The sequence below is a fragment of the Anoplolepis gracilipes genome, chromosome 13, assembly GCF_047496725.1.
Source record: "Anoplolepis gracilipes chromosome 13, ASM4749672v1, whole genome shotgun sequence".
In the NCBI taxonomy this organism is placed as follows: Eukaryota; Metazoa; Arthropoda; class Insecta; order Hymenoptera; family Formicidae; genus Anoplolepis; species Anoplolepis gracilipes.
Window position 1 is genome coordinate 3,595,248 of NC_132982.1, and position 17,877 is coordinate 3,613,124.

At 31.0% G+C, this 17,877-nt stretch overlaps 2 protein-coding genes across 3 annotated transcripts; one reads left to right on the top strand and one right to left on the bottom strand.

Moving 5' to 3' along the window:
• Nucleotides 1–524: 524 nt before the first annotated feature.
• Nucleotides 525–6,567, bottom strand: Hacl (2-hydroxyacyl-CoA lyase). Its single transcript, XM_072904271.1, has 12 exons — nt 6,401–6,567; nt 4,771–4,912; nt 4,444–4,528; nt 3,683–3,864; nt 3,098–3,274; nt 2,770–3,011; nt 2,292–2,477; nt 2,121–2,196; nt 1,600–1,837; nt 1,396–1,503; nt 1,028–1,151; nt 525–952 (listed from the first exon to the last, which is right to left on the bottom strand). Exons 1-12 carry the CDS (start codon nt 6,443–6,445, stop codon nt 857–859), a joined length of 1,701 nt encoding a protein of 566 aa, XP_072760372.1. The 5' UTR covers nt 6,446–6,567; the 3' UTR covers nt 525–856.
• LOC140672275 (sialin) lies at nt 5,337–17,750 on the top strand. 2 transcript variants are annotated; one of them, XM_072904272.1, is made up of 5 exons: nt 5,337–5,482; nt 12,763–13,588; nt 14,283–14,602; nt 15,127–15,371; nt 17,191–17,750. In XM_072904272.1, exons 1-5 carry the CDS (start codon nt 5,431–5,433, stop codon nt 17,383–17,385), a joined length of 1,638 nt encoding a protein of 545 aa, XP_072760373.1. In that variant the 5' UTR covers nt 5,337–5,430; the 3' UTR covers nt 17,386–17,750. The 2 variants fall into 2 exon arrangements, with proteins under 2 accessions (XP_072760373.1, XP_072760374.1); XM_072904273.1 differs by lacking the exon at nt 5,337–5,482 and adding an exon at nt 9,179–9,381 and having other exon boundaries at nt 17,191–17,746.
• Nucleotides 17,751–17,877: the final 127 nt, after the last annotated feature.

Genomic DNA, 17,877 nt, shown 5'->3' on the forward strand with positions numbered 1-17,877 from the left:
TTGAGCATGTAAGATATTTATAATTATTTCAAGTGCTTGTCTTTTTTTTTCTCGATCAATAAATGGCTAATTGAACTGAATTATGTGAACTCTTTTTCAGTAAAAAGGAGCTGGAACTCATCGGGGAACTTCTGAAGGAAAACGGACACTTGTTCAAGGAAGTTGACACAGCAAATCAAATTTTATCTAAGAAGGTTCAAGAAATGGGAATGAATGTGCCAGATATTATTAAGGAAAGCAAACACAAAAATAGGTTAGAAACGAATTTGCTAGATACAATCACAACAATAGTTGCAGAACAATCGGAGCAAATAAATAACTGAGACATACATAACAGCATTATTATGTCTTATATATTATATATTTTTATCTTTAACCTTTTTTACCTTTTAATAAATTTTCCATATAATTAAACAGTTTTCAGAATTAATGGATATAAAATGTATTGCATATAAAAATAATCTATTTACACACAGCCCTTATTATTTTATGTCAGTAATATTAATTAATTGTTTTTCCATTGATATTTAACTGACGAGATATGCATCTGGAACCCTTGTGCACATCTTGCAGACATTATATCTTTCACAAGTCAAGGATGTCAGATACATATATCTCATATATGTGATCAATCTTTCATAAGATTAATCGCATACATAAGATTTGCTTCATATTTTTGGATTGCAAAAAATACATTGGAAAATATGATCTCAATGCAAGAGGTTTATAGCCCAAAAAAAACCTTGTGCACTCTTATTATTTAATATTAGTGATATCAGTGTTAATAGACTATAAAAAAATATAATTTGTCGAATGTGAGAGTTTTCTAGTAACGCGTTTTGCAATTTCAATGCACTTATAGTTTTGATTCCGTTAACCAATTGAATTGTTGTTGCTTGCGATCTGCTTGTGGGTTGATCATGATATTTATTAAACTGGGACTATCTTTTACCTGAAATAATTTTTATAAATTATGCATTCGACTTTAATTTAATAATTAAAGAATTAAATTTGACAACAGTTCTACCTTAAGAGATAGCTTTAATGCTTGCTGAATTTCCTCCACAGTTGTGCAGAAATGTCCTTTTTTGCCAAACATTTCCATCAGTTTCTCATAATGAGTTTCAGATGTTAAAGAATATGGAGGTGTTCTGAAAATATAATTTTAATAATATTAGTATGCGAGTATTTGATTATATTCTCATATGCAAGAGATATGCATATCAATATAAGATATGCATATCTCTTGCATATGAGAATATAATCAATATGCATATCAATATAAGATAAAGTATATTTAAATCAGATTAAAATATATATATATATATATGTATAATATTAAACAATAATCCAATTTTTGACAATATTTAACATTAAGATTGCAGAGATGCATACACTTGTGTAGGATCCCCAGATGCTTGCAACTGCCTGAAGGTTTCGTTATCGAAACCACCGTATATACCGTTATTATTCACGATTATAATAATCACCGGTAATTTATATCTGCGAAGAAAAGAAGGTCGCTGTGATTACAACTTGACATTTTTTTGTACATAAAACACCAGCTTTTCTCTCTTGTTAATTTTCTGCTGAGGTTACCGAAACATAGTCTCAATTTCCATCCCGGAGAATCCAAAAGCGCTGTCTCCTTCTACACAGATTACTTTCTTTTTCGGCGCATTGTCTTTGCAGTAAAGAGCTGCCGCGATTGCAAATCCAAGCCCTACGCCCATAGTGCCGAATGTACCGGCGTCCAATCTGTGACGAGGTAAATCGTTCAAGAGAATAGTTCGTCCGATATCCATTGTGTTAGCTCCCTCGGAACAAATGATACAATCTGTAAAAATATAGATTAAATATTTAAAAAATATATGTGTACTATTTAAAACATAGACGCACAATTTTTTTTATTAATTTAATGAATCGGTCTATGCGTATGTAAAAAAAAAGGAAAAAAGAAAAACGTACACTTTTTATTATTCTTTTTTGAATAATATGTAAATTAAAATACACACTTGCAATTTTTCGCAACGAAAAATGTCCAGCATCGAAGCGTGTTTCCATACTTTCTACAAAATTGTTATACAGAATTATATAAATGATATAAAATATATGCTCACCTTTTGGTATGGCATCTTGAATATGTTTAAAAACGGTATAATAATTCAAGGGTACACTGGTATCCAACGACATGGTCTGTAAATGTATGAGAAAATAATCGCAAATTTATCACACGGATAAAAAGAGAATCTTTATTCATATAATTCATATTAATTAAAACATATGCTCACGTGAATTAATTGCTTATTCTTCTCACTTTTCGCCTCAAGGTTCTTCCACCATGAACCGTTTCGGTCGACGTGCCATTTTCGACTTTTCAACACGTTCATCAAATATTTCGTCGCAGGCGCAATGTCTGATTGTATGGCAACGGCTGACGGCACCGAGTTGTGCAACTCTTCGGCGCACAAATCGATCTACAAAGTTTTACATTAACATTATAATTCAATATATTAATATTAATATTAATATTATAATGCAACAATTTGTATCGTTTAACAGTGATTTCTCTTAACATTTTCGCTTACCAAACCTCTAGATTTCTTAAAAAATATATTTTTAGCCACAGAATCTTTTTGAAAGATACGTTTATAATTATTTAGTTAAATTTTAATAAATGAAGAGAGAAAGCTGTGTGGAATGAAGGTTTGCGTTAATGCATGCTATTCCCAGAGAGGAATGCACTTTCAAAGACCGTCACCGATTTACCTGTATGACTTTGACGTCGCTTTGAAATCTAGGTGGCCGCCCAAAGTGCAACATCCAATTCAATCTTGCACCTAGCAATAAAATCACATCAGAATGTTGCAATGCGAATGTTCGCGCGCTAGAGACGCAACGCTCATCCGTATCCGGTATAACGCCTTTTCCCATCGGTGTCGGTAAGAAGGGTACATTTGTTGAATAGATAAGCTCTCTCGCTGGATCTTCAGCTTGACCGTAAGCGGCACCTAGATGTAAAAGAAATAAGGAAAAAACAAAAAAAGAAAACAAGATGCTTGAGTAAAAATTCTCTACGAGATTCGTATATATTTACCCTTGCCAACTATCACCAAGGGCTTCTTCGCCTTTATCAATAAATTCGCTGCTTGCTCGATTAATTTCCCATCAGGATAGGATAATGGCGGTGGCGAGTAAGGTGGAGCCTTAAATATTTTGCTTTCATTCACATTTTGCGTTAATAATGTAGCGGGTAAATCGAGATAAACGGCGCCTGCAAATGACGTAATCATATGAAATATAAAATTGAGTGTTACATGAAACTATAGAAAATATAAATTTACAATTTAAAATATTTTTTATCAAGATTTATTTAGTCTTTTATTAAAATTTCAATAGCATATATCCCATGCTACTAAAATTCTTTATTTATTTTTAAAATAGAAAATATATTTTTACTCCATTTATTTTTGACGATTTATTATCTCTACAACAACATATATAGTATAGACATATATTCTAGCGATAAAGCGTCGAAAATAAATAATCTAAAGAATGCATTGATAAAGCTAAGAAAATTCTCTAAAGTAGTAATAAAAAAACTCTGGAATTCCTTTGTAGGATTTTTCTGTTGTAGAAGTCTTAGTGCTAGCTCTAATCTAAAAACTCTTCTATTTTCTACCTGGTCTGCCGTAGGTAGCGAGTCGCACAGCTTTTTCAACATGCATTGGTATTAGTGCAGCTGATGGTGGTCTCGCGGCATATTTACAATAGGGTCTACTCGCTTCCACTTGTGGCCATTCCTGAAATCCCCCAATCCCCTCATGATCCTCCGGACAAGATCCTCCTAAGACAAGCACAGGCCTGTAAAAGAATACATTTAATCTGATAAGAATTTCGAATTTACGGTAATAAAACTGTCATGCTAAGAAATTCAAGTCATAATTTTGAATAAAAAGTGAAATAGGTCAACGAAAACTATTTCCTGTAATCTTTACGAATAGTAAAAATATATCACACACACACGCGAGCGTGCAAATTCGATCTTTTTATTAAAAAAAAAAAAAAAAAAATCACAGAATATAAGGGTTACATAATCGCCTTGACGCATTGTTGTGATCATTCTGTCACGAGTTCGTAATCACAAGTCGGATGACAGTCGGACAGGCAATTTCCATGACATGATTTCCTAGATACGAGACAAACAAAATTGCCACATATGTTGATATTTTAAGATGCGCAACAAAGAAATTAATTACCTTTTATAATTCATTTCCATCAAAATCTACATTTCTATTCCAGTCTATATATAATATTCTCATATATTATGTATATGCAACTCTGACTTTATAATGCTTCATTCCAATGATATTTTTCGTTGCCTACGCATTTGGTTTAATTAATGCAACTATGCAAAGGTTCATAATCACGTATCTCACTTACCAACAATTTATTTGTGCATTTGCCATACCGCCAATAACATGCAGCAATCCCGGACCGGAGACGCATAACACTATTGCGGGTTTTTCTAGATAAAAAAATAGATCTTTATATTATTTATAAAAGTGTTATCTAGTTTCCTATTATTTTGTACGTGTCGAATTCCCTTGCGATCTGTTATTATTTCATTACATAACATGTGATTAACTAAATGAAGAATAATGTATAATGTTCCATTGTTGTTCCAAAGCTTGATACTTAATTATCGTATAATTATCATCACCGGGATATAGCGTTATTTAAGTAAAAATAATTTATCAAATTTCTTACTCGTTAAATATCCATAAGCCTGCGCGGCGTAACAAGCGGCTTGCTCGTTTCTAAAACCCAGATATTGCAAACCAACGGCTTGCATGCTTAGAGTCAGATCAATCACAGGATGTCCCATGATACCGAAGACATAAGTCAAACCCTACGCATTCGTAATATACATATATATATATATATATATATATATATATATATATATATATAAAAGAGTAATATATTCTCTTGAAAAAAATAACTCGAATATATGGTACACATGCGTAGATGTTTCTTATTTTCCTACAAACTTAAAAATGCATATTAATAAGATAAAAACGTTTTACAATTAAATACGAGAAGAATTAAATACATTTACAAAGATAAAAAAATCATACGCATGATTAAATATGTTTGCAAAAATACAAAATTTAAATAAGTTTTTCCTTTTCATTTAATTGATACACATTACAATTTTCTTCAATCACGTGTATTTATTGTCAATAGAAACATGAAGCATAAGTTGATCAACCTCATGTGTTGAGACATGTATTTATCAGTGTATACTGATAACGCATTATATATTAATGTGATAGCGCACAGAATAAAAATAAAACAGATTCTGCGTTTATTAGTAGCTGTAACGATGTGATTCAGTCAATATAATTTCGATATATCCGGAGTATCATGCATCAAGAGTGCGACGAGAATACACCGTTAATTACATCGCAAAAGAAGCGCAAGTATTCTACATAATTATGATAAAAACCATGCGTTCGTGATAAAACACATGCAAAAAATACTTTTAGTGAACGCTGCATGAATTTCCTTTATATAACATACTATAAACTTAGACTCATCCATTATTCTGACAATCGTTCACGACGATTATAAAATTGCATTATTATTTTCTACGCGAACATAAAAAAGTCTCAAAGATATCTTTCTTTGTGCACGAAATATAAATTATTATTTCTTCAGTATTACGTATTATAATACTTATTATACTTTAAAATGTGTTGCGAATGTATATTTAATTTTTACTTTCTCATCGTGTTAAAAAAGTATTAGTCATCGCCATTTGTCAGATACAAAAAAAAAAAATATAACTAAATGTAAAAAAATAAAAATAGAGGAACCAATAATTTTAATTTTTATAAAAATAAGAAACTATCTCAACATATATCAAGATAAGATAAATAAGAGATTTAAATTTATTTATATAATAATTTAAAAAAAGATACAATAGACAATAATCGACTTGAAAATGAATAAAAAACATTGCCTTGACTTTGCGATAAAGTTCATTATAAAACGAAGTCGTGATAAACACATCATTATAATACTGGCAAAAATATAAATTCATGCAACACGTGTATGTAAACATCGTGATAGATGTGAACACTTGTGTGACATGTATGATCATAACCTTCAAATCGACGTTTCTCGCAAAATGTCTTATCAAATTGAAATTATTAAGCAAAATTAGGGAATAAATTAATAGTCCCATAAAAGGACTTATTTATAGAATATTTTTCATGAAATTTCCAAAGATTCATGTTTGCAATTTAGAAGCTGATTTATCGATTATGCATACAACTCCAGCTCACTAATAAAAGTCTCTGTTAAAGGAAATTAAAATAATAATCGGTCATACCTGCTCTTTCAGGGCTTCCGCAATGATTTGATTTCCGGTTTTCATCTTGATGTTTATTCTTTAAGAAATACGTGGGATTCAACGCGAACCGAATGTCTTAACCATCAAGAGCGTAAATACTGACTGAACTCGCTACTAATCGTGACCGTTGTACCCGCATCTATGACTGTCAAATTATCAGCTGATATGAAACGTTACGTAATCGTAACGTAGTATCGATTTGATCGCGCCAATCTATATCATTCCAGTTGTTCCGGGATTCTTTCAAGTCAGACTTGTTTTTTTTTAATTGTTATTTTTTAAATTAAAATATATGAAATATATAAAAAATTTTAAAATTATAATAAACTTTTTTTTTCAATTTTTATTATATAAAATTTAGTACTTATATTTTATATATATATATATATTTTTTTTTTTTTTAATTTATCTAATTTTATTTAAAGAACAATATATTCGTTATTACCTATGTACAGCTTTGCAATCAAGTATATATATATATATATATACAGGGTGTCCGGTGAAAAACCTGTTAACAGCAGATTCTTGAGATCATTTGAAGTCGATTTTTCCTCAGCAAAAATATCGATAGCTATCATAATTTTTTCCAATTTATATCATTATATATCTTTATAATATGAAGCCTTAAATTAAAATTCTATTACAGCAAACTCTCTCTAAAATTAACTGAAAAATGTAGTTTTGGTAATTTTTTAACTTCAAAAAGTTTAGTTTGCGCCTTTTTTCAATCGCTTATAACTCAGAAATTATTCATGCCTTGATATTTTCGCTGAGAAAAAATCGTCTCCAAATGATCTCAAGAATCTGCTATTAGCAGATTTTTTACCAATTACCGGACACCTTGTATACATGTTAATGTAAACATATATACAGGGTGTTCCGAAATGACCGTAAATATTTTAATAGCAGGTTCTTTAGAACATTTTAAACCGAAAAATTTAATAAAAATGTCGAGGCTACAATAGTTTTCAAACTGGAAGCGATTAAATTTCACGAATGGCAGGGCTGAGATTTCGTGCGTTCAAGTACGGCAAAATAACAAGTGATAAAAGAATTAGATAAATTAGATAAATTCATAGGAGCACTTTTATGACTTGTTATTTTGTTATACTTGAACGTGCGAAATCTTAGCTCTACCATTCTCGACATTTTTGCATTAAACTTTTTGTTTTAAAATGTTCTAAAGAACCTGCCATTAAGATATTTACCAATCATTTTGGGATACCCTATATATATAGATATGTTTATATTAATATGTATATGTTATAATTAAATGAAATTTTTCGGCAACTAAGATAATACGATAACAAATCATAAATCAACGAAGCTATGCTCGTCGATCAACGTGGTGAACGAGTAGAAAGCCTGTAGAAAGCGAAATACGAAATGACTCGCAACGCGAATGTCATTATCACGAGAATAGTGAAATGGTAATAGATTGTAATGAGATTGTTAAAATTTGCGTTGTTCTTGGAATTTCACGTTTAAAATGTCTGATCGTGTAAAAGCAATGGGTAATAGTGCGGAATATATATAATAAATAGAGAGAAAATATCATCGTGCAATTTATCAAGAATTCATTCAATCATTTAAATGTATATAAAAAACGTTCTGAAAATTTGAACAAATATTTAAATAAAAAGTGAGTACTTTGTACGATATTTTCAGAACTAAACATATATAATTTCTGAAATATAAGTATGTAAAACAAATTATCGCCATGTTATTAATTCTTATTTTCGCTGGAATAACAAAAGTTTACCACTGTCAGATTAAGGTCAGCTTGTCCTATACATTTAAATACGTCATTATGTGTTGTGTATGTTATACAATAGAACGTAAAGCGACATACTATTCTCACAGATAAAAGCTTAATGTTTGCACGCATAATTTACGTTTGTACAATCGGTCGATAACACTAAACGTGCGCCATATGTCGATGCATATGACACTCTCTGCATTTAAACTATTTTTTTTCTATAATATTTATTATAACAATAAACAGTATAATTTCAAAAAGTTGGCATATATATATATATATATATATATATAAAACAGTGTTAGAAACTATGCCAAAAATGATGAAAGTAAAAGCAAACGTGCGTATAAAAGAAACGGGGAAAATTTTTCCATTCACCGAGAATCGAGCTGGTAATTGACAGAAATGTGAGTTGTAAAATTAATCTTAATTTTTTCTCGTCTTATCTTTTTTCGAAATAACGGACAATGTATTAAATTCTCTTTCAATTTGATTAGAATGAAATAAGTCTTGCAACAGAGAGGGGATCAAAAATCTTAAAACTGTCAATTTATTTTATGCAGTATTATTATATTATCTTATATTAAATATTAAACATTATGTTAAGTATTAAATGTAAAAAGACAAAAATATTTCACTCTCGATAATAACTGATCAGAGAATTGAACATACATATCACCTTTTTAAATTTCACAAATCAGAGCAAATTTTAAAAGATAACAACTTTTTTCATTACACATGATTCTTTATTTTTGAAAACGTTATATAATATAAATAGCAAAACTGTTTTCGTATTTAAAAAAAGATGTCAATAGAAAAAGAGATTACCGAAATTATCTGTCCAGAAACTTTTGTCAAAGAACCCTTGTCAAGGGCTTTTTGAAAAAGAAACCCTTGATTTTCTCTTGTCTCCCTACTTGAAACTTCTCCCTTCTCTTTTAACTTTCCTACACTTGTAGCAAGAACGGACAGTGTGGGGGTATAAATAGAGTGCTTCGACGGAAAATTCACTCTCTTAAAAGCTAGACGACGAACAACAGTCAAATAGTCATGGCCCATGTGCGAGAATTTCAAAAATCAGCGCAAGTGTCGTGAGTTTGTGAGATTGTGATCTGTTAAATTTTGCCGGTTAAAATTGACACTAACAAGTAAAATATGAAGTTTCAAAAATATCAGGAACTAATCTATCAATCATTGCCACGTAAGTCAAGTTATCCCTTGCTTATTATATATTTGGCAAAATTTGCCCTATAAATTTATACAACCTTGAGAAAAATGTATTAAATATTCTATCAACAAATATTATTGCATAAATGGAGGAATTCCCGTCTTGCGATTTTATTTTTGCCAAAATTCTCGTAAAATTTGCTCTGATTTGTGAAATTTAAAAAGGTGATATGTATGTTCAATTCTCTGAACAGTTATTATCGAGAGTGAAATATTTTTGGCAAAAATTCTCGTAAAATTTGCTCTGATTTGTGAAATTTAAAAAGGTGATATGTATGTTAAATTCTCTGAACAGTTATTATCGAGAGTGAAATATTTTTGTCTTTTTACGTTTCATACTTAATATAATGTTTAATATTTAATATAAAATAATATAATAATACTGCATAAAATAAATTGACAGTTTTAGGATTTTTAATCCCCTCTCTGTTGCAAGATTTATTTCATTCTAATCAAATTGAAAAAGAATTTAATACATTGTCCGTTATTTCGAAAAAAGATAAGACGAGAAAAAATTAAGATTAATTTTACAACTTACATTTCTGTCAATTATCAGCTCGATTCTCGGTGAATGGAAAAATTTTTCCCGTTTCTTTTATATGCATGTTTGCTTTTACTTTCATCATTTTTGGCATAGTTTCTAAATGGTGCCCGTTACTCAACCTTGTTACGCGTAAAAGTGATCAGATTTGCATGGTCAGCTTTTTTGGATTACTATTAATTAATTTCCGTTGTCACGCGCAACTACAAATTGAAATTTGGAAATCGTTTTGAGAATTTAAACATCTTTATTCACATAAACAAGATTTAAAAACCATTATAAAAACTTCATATATGAGCTAACATAAATTTGATTTTTCTTTTGCGATCGATAATTCTAAATTATATCAAAAATATATAGTTTATTCATTTTGTTATAATTTACATAATTTACATAATTTTGAATTCTGCAAATTTTCCTATTTAATAAGTATTTTTCTATTAATTTTCTATTAATAAATATTAATTTCTTATTAATAAGTATTAATAATTATCTTATTAATTTTCTATTATTAATAAATCTTTTTCTATTTAATAAGTATTTAATATATAAACACCGCTATCCCCCGACAAGGTTTTACACCGTCAACTGTATTGATAAATATTTCAAAATATAATGACTCACGACAGTTTACAAATATTGCGATTGTGCTAGACGCAAAGATCGATTGCGCGATAATACATCGATAATATTATTAATTAGCACATAAGACTAAATAAATATGCAAATTTCTTGCTTATATGTAACCAATAAAATAACAAGAGAGAGAACGTTTCACTGCTACCAATAAGACTAAAAATATTTGTTTCAATGAATTTTGAAATAACAATCTTCACAAACATATTAGTAGGATATAGAATTGTATACAGAGTGTCCGGACGGTAATTGATGAAAAACTTGCTAATGGCAGATTCTTGAGATTATTTGGAGACGATTTTTCCTTGCCGAAAATGTCGAGGCATCAATAATTTCCGAGTTATAAGCGATTAAAGAAAAGGCGCTTTTCGCAAACTAAATTTTTTGAAGTTAAAAAATTACCAAAACTATATTCCTCAGTTAATTGCAGATAGAGTTTACTTAAATAAAATTTTAATTTAAAGCTTAATTATAAAGATATATTATGATAAAAATTATAAAAAATGATGACGTCTCTCGATATTTTCGCTGAGGAAAAAGGTATTTTATTTTTTCAGGTAGTTCGTTTTTCGTGCTCATTGTCAGATCAATCTATTAAATAAATATTTAATAAATATAACCGAGATTATAAGACAATATTATTGTTTTTTATTTAATAAAAAAATATTAACTGTCATTTTTCTCTCTTTTTGAATTTTCTATGTCATTGTCCTCTAAAATTTTTGCAAATTATTTAAAGTAACAATAAATTAACTTAACAATAAATTATTCACAAAAAATTAAAATAGAATCAGCTATTTTATTTGATGAGATAGAAATAGTTTATGGTAACGTAAACATAATCCTCTATCAGTTAAAGTCTTTTTTTCCTCATGTGCGTACATGAGGAAGCGATAATAATTTTAGTAAACCGAATGTATCAACAGAATCGAAAACTTGAATGATTCATAGCTTGCTGCGATACCCGAGAAAAACTAATCGTCCGCGAATCTAATTGACATGGTAATGTACCGCTGTGGATAATCGTTTGTGAATTTTTCTTTTCCAAACATTTCTAAATGCGAGCGTTGCGCGAAAACATCCGCACTCCACCGTTTTTCTGGAAATTTATTTTACGTAAGTGCGCGGATTATAACGATCACGTTGAAATCTCGTTAGCAGATACATAACGAACATTATATATTAGACTAAAGCAGGTTATTTTCATTCCATTTGTTTTTCTGCGAATAGAACAATTTTCCAAGATAACATTCTACAAGAATATGTAAAGCAAAAAAGAGCTCTATATGTGATATATATTCTTAATTTAATATTCGTATATCTTTGTAAATGTTAATTTTCCGACGTCTCATTTCATATAATCATAAGTCATATTTTTGCAATTATTAAACATTTATATTATTTCAAGCGAAACAATATTAATAATCTCATTAAAAAAAAAATATCTGATTACGACATTACCATTTAATTAGTACTTATAAGCTCTCGTGTGACACGAAATAAAATGTCGAGATTTAAAATATGATATATATGTCAACACATAATTGAATTTTATTTAAAAGAAAACCCGAAGCATTATGTATCATTATTGCTTTTTATTTATTCTTGGTAAGCAATACACAATCGAATAAAGTATTATTGGAATATATAATTGCATAATTGGACACAAATAAATTGCAGACTCTGAATATTAATAACTAATAATCTAAAATTGAATAGACAATAGAGAGCTGACGCGGATGTACCACTGATAAAACGTATGATTTTCTGAATAAACAATGGATTAAAAGAAATGATTTACTACCTCACGCCTTACATCCGTGTCTCTCTATTACCTATCCAATTTTAGATTATTAGTTATGCATAATTAGAATTATTATACATATATTCCAATAATGCTTTAATCGATTTGTATTGCTTGTCAAGAACGATAGAAAGCGATAAATAATACGCAATGCCTCGGTTTTCTTTTCAGTAAAATTCTTTACATTCATTTTTTATCTTTCGTAGAGAAATCTGAAAGCGAGACTTTCATTTAGCTTCATGTATTTAAATTTGATTAGTCTTTAAATTGAAAATTGGTGCCAACTTACGTAAAAAATTTATATCTAGAAAAAAATATTCTCAGAAACTCTGTAAAATATTTGCATTAATATCTTTCTTCCTTTTGATCGTCAGGATGGATCCCGATGCGCATATGGATCTGCGTGATGATGTTCACTGCGTGCTGGACCAGCTACGCGTGCCGGCTGCAAATGCCGATCCTGGTAGTGCCGATGATCTATGAGCCGCCGATTAATTACACGGTTGCTGGCGTGTGCGTGTTTGATGAACCCACGCGACGACGACGCGACGTTAACTTCCTCGATCCGGGTAGCTACCTGGAGGAATACATCCTGGATCGCGTCGAGGAGGAGCGGGACCAGAGGCTGCAACGTCGTCAGGTAACAACGAGTGTGCCACGATCGCCGGGCGCCCGGCTCGAGCTCTTCAGCGGTCTACCATTTGACTGGACCCCGACGGTGCGGGGTCAGCTGTTGGCCGCCTACGGATACGGCAACGTGCCCGGCAACTTCATCGGCGGCTGGATATCCTTGAGATACGGACCGCGGCGCGCGATCCTCTGGACGTCGATCCTGACCGCCTTGATATCGCTCATCAGCCCGTTCCTAGCGCAGTGGCACTGGGGATTATTAATGTTCTCGCGGATCATCATCGGCATCACCGGAGGTGTCACCTTCCCCGCCTGTCACACCATGGTGGCTAAATGGGCGCCGCCAGACGAGCGGGCGCGCTTCATCTGGTCCCTGCTCGGCGGCACTTTCGGCACCATACTCACGTATCCGATGATAGCCGCCATCGCGGAGGAGATAAATTGGGAAAGCGGATGGTACATACCGTCCCTGCTGATGCTGATGTGGACCGTCGTCTTTGCATTGATCGCCTACGATTCGCCTGTGGAACATCCGGGCATCACCGATGACGAGAAGAGCTACATTTTAACGTGAGCATTCAACAATCCTTCTTTTTATTCTACATAGATCATCCCTTTCTGCGTACGATCCATTATTTCACTGTACTGTAAAGTATAAGATTAAAGATAAAAATTAATATATTTATATTATATAAACCCTTAATTTAAATAATTTTCTACAGAGATATTTCTCACCCGGGTAGAACATGAAACTCATAATGATAACTCATTATGACGTCATCATGATTTTATTTATCACTTAAAAGTTACCTAAACAAAAATGATTAAAAAATGAGTTAAAGATGACAAAAAGAATCATAAGAATAAATTTTTAAGTTCAATAATCGCATATATAATTTTAAAAAGATTATGTTGGTTAAATATAATTAAAATATACATGAATAATTAAATAAACAAGTAATTATATAGAAAATGATATTATAATATCAAAAATAAAGTCACCAAAACATTGCCAAAAGTATATCAAATGAGATCATTATGATTTTTCTAAAATGACTTTTAGGTGACGTCCTAATGATGTCATTATGAGTTTCATGTTCTACCTGAGCAGATCGATTATATGTAACTCGTGTCGCATAGTACGTTCATAAAATAAATTAAAATGATGCTATCACTTACGATTATCATGTTTGGGAGGAACCATGAAGAATAGTTGACTGCAAATGGATTTAATCAATCATGATTATTTTTTTTTCTTTTATAGCGCGCAAGCGGGAATAGTGCGCACCGAAAAGCCCACGTGGAAGCAAACACCACTAAAAGAGATATTGAGCTCGGTACCGTTCATCAGTCTGGTCATATGTCATTTTGGAAATCTCTTTCTGCTATTCTTCTATCAAAACTCGCTCATGTTATACCTGACTAAAGCATTAGGATTCCAATTGACAAAGGGCGGCGCCGCGGCCGGTGCACCCTGGGGCGCTAGAATGCTCTTTGGATTCTTCTTCAGCTGGGCGGGTGACACCATCAAAAGAAAACAGATTATCAGCGTTACTCTTTTAAGGAAGTTGGCGACTATATTCTGTAAGTCTGTCACGAAATATTCACTGAATATTCTTCGAAAACACAGAGGTCAAATGGATTTGGAGACTTTGCTAAAAAAATATTTGTCATAGCAATTACTATTTTTTTTCATATAAATATATTAGTTTGCATTTTATTAATAATCCGGAATTATTCTTGGTATACTGAGAGAAAATGTATGACTTTTAAAAAATATAAATTTATAAAAAAATGTGTGGCTCGAAGATGCTCGTTATCAAAGTCAAAATCCATCTCAGCAAACACAGATATATATAACTGTTATATAATATATGTATAATTAACGTGGACGTTACAAGTTATATAAAACAGTTATCTCTGTGTTTGCTGGGCTCTTATCCGAATGTGAATCGTGTGAATTATTCAAACTATAGGAATTACGAATATTTGCATTATATAAATGATTCGTACGTCGAGATTAAATCCGGAGATGCTGCGCATCGAAGAACTCGAATTTACGATCGGAAAATATCATATGTAATATATATGTAATTTCGCACTTTCAGCACATCTTCTGCCGGGCATCTTCCTGATACTGGTCGGCTACGTTGGCTGTGATTTCGTGCTTGCAAACATCTTTCTGTTCTTCGCGTTGGGCTTCAACGGCGCTGCCCTTATCTCAAATCTGTCGAACAATCAGGATCTTGCGCCAAACTTTGCCGGTTTCCTTTACGGCATCATGAATACAGTCGGCTCCACTTCCGGCATGATTATCCCGCCGGTAGTCGAGGAGATAGCCGGCAAATTCGGAGTAAGTGTTTATCATGAATGATTTTAATTTGAAAAAATAATTCGTAATAATTCTTGAAACGTATTATTATACATATATTATATTGGAGATTTAAATTAAATCTAAAGAATATCGGAATCGAAACAATAGATTGAGGGAACTTTTTCGTTGAATCAAAAGAGAATAAATTGTCAAAATTATGTAAAAAATATTGAATATTATCGTAAGTAATTTTATGACATATAATTACACGCAATTGTAAATTTATAAAGCTAGTTCCTAATTTCCTAAATTTAAATCTCGATTTATTGATCCACAAGCTTTCGCAAGGATATCATATTATTATTTCATCCGCGGATTTATGTATTCGACGCTCGCTTTACAATCATCTGTTGTATAACTGCAATTTTATGTGTATCTATATAATCCGCTTCTGTGTAATCTGCTTTGTAACCAAGTTGTTAAGTGTTTTCCCGAGTTATCGCTTTTGCTTGTGCAAAGTTGCATAATAATACGTATAGTAATCCACGTATGATCACCTAAACGAGCGACTTTTGCGTCTGCTGCATCCGAGAAATAATCGTAATATTTTTTTTTTCTCTTTTACAAACTTTTATCTCGCAATGTCATTTTAACGCAAATTACGCGATTCTTCTCGAAGACTTGGGCGTCAGGGCCAAAAGACGAAAGAAGACACATATATATGCATGTGACATTACGCAAGGAGTCTCATGCGACGAGTAGTAAAAAGTCATTTCGATTAGCAACGCGACTTCCTTCGTCTTTGATTTTTTGCTCTCAAATTACACACACGCTCGTAGATTGTATATTATTTTCCTGACTTCATCTCGCGATCATCATTTTTCGACATTTCCAGAATTTTCGATCTCGCACACATTGCTAATTATACATACGTGCAAATGATCAAGATCGAACTGCTCCTGTCTATCAGCATCTGAAATGCTGCCCTATAATTTTTCACGTTATTTCAGACAATAATTAATGTTATCTGAAATTTTTTAAACGATTGGATATGTGAAGTGCCTTTAGCGATGAACCTGACATTTAATGAATGGAATGTTACTCGCTGAATGCAGCTTGTTCGTGAAAAGGCTATTTAAATATCGCGCATATCTTTGAGATACAAGTGAGACATACGCTGAACTTGTTGGATACAAGATCTCATTATTTTCACGAGCATATAAAATATTCCTTTTTTTTATATATTTTTTATAATATATCATACACAAATGATACGAGTTACGTTCTCGTTTCTCGTATAACAGATAGATATGTTGCATATATCCAATATATGTTATCAAATATTAACATTTAGAGAAGATAATATATAATATAATAAAGCATACAAATACAAAGGTAAAAATTTTACTATGATTCTTTTCCTTGCGGGTAACTCTTTTAAAAAATGTAAGAATTTTAATAAGATAGAGAATATACATATGAAAACACAATTGATGTAAAAAATGGAAAATGTCTTGTCTTAGGAATTAAAAAAATAATTAAGCATTGTTACACAATACATGACTAATTGCAACCCTTTAAAAATATTATTATAAATAATGTATTTTAATAATTTATTTTAACATAAATATGATTACCAAATTGTCATTTTATATATATTTATTCAATTATCAAATTCATTTATCTTCATTTAATTAATCAATTATTACATTGCATTGGATTACAATCTATTACTATCTATTATTGTGCTGGATAGAATTTATATGGCAAATTATAAGCTATGAATTATATTCCAAAAATAGCTTGTATATCAAATAACATCGATTTTAATGTAAATTCATTTTTTCTTTTGCATTAGAATCCAATTGATAGATGGCAAATACTCTTTTGGATCGGCGCCGGAGTGTGCCTTGCAAGTATGGTCGTATTCCTGTTCGGAGGTAGTGGTCACATACAAAGCTGGAATGAACTTCGACCGATCAACAGACCAAAGGATGATGTAGAAGCTAGACAAACTAATCCGGAATCTAATGTAAGAGAGGAGCAAACCTAATGAAATACAATCCCAAATTCAAAATTTTCGTTTTAATAATGACACATTGTGGACATGACGCGATAAAGATGTTAATTATGATAATTATCAATAATAATATTTTAATCGAGAAAATAAATTCAAGACTGTAAAAGAGCATTGAAAAAATAACTGAAAGATATTGAAAATTCAAGATGTTAAAATTAAAACTAGAAATTTAAGAATCAAAATTTAAAAAGTTAGGATTTAAAAAACGTAAAACAAAAATAATATTATTGTGATAAATTATATCGTTTCTGAATGTTATATAGTTTTGTTTGTTATTTATCGAATTTCATATCCATTAAACTTCTTTCATGTATTCATATCTTGAAATATAATTAAATAAAGGAATATTGTTTTTTTAATCTCATCATTTTTACGGTCAACTGATGCCTATCGAGAGTTTTTACTCCATATATATTACATTTACATTTTTTTATCTATATATATATATATATATATATATATATA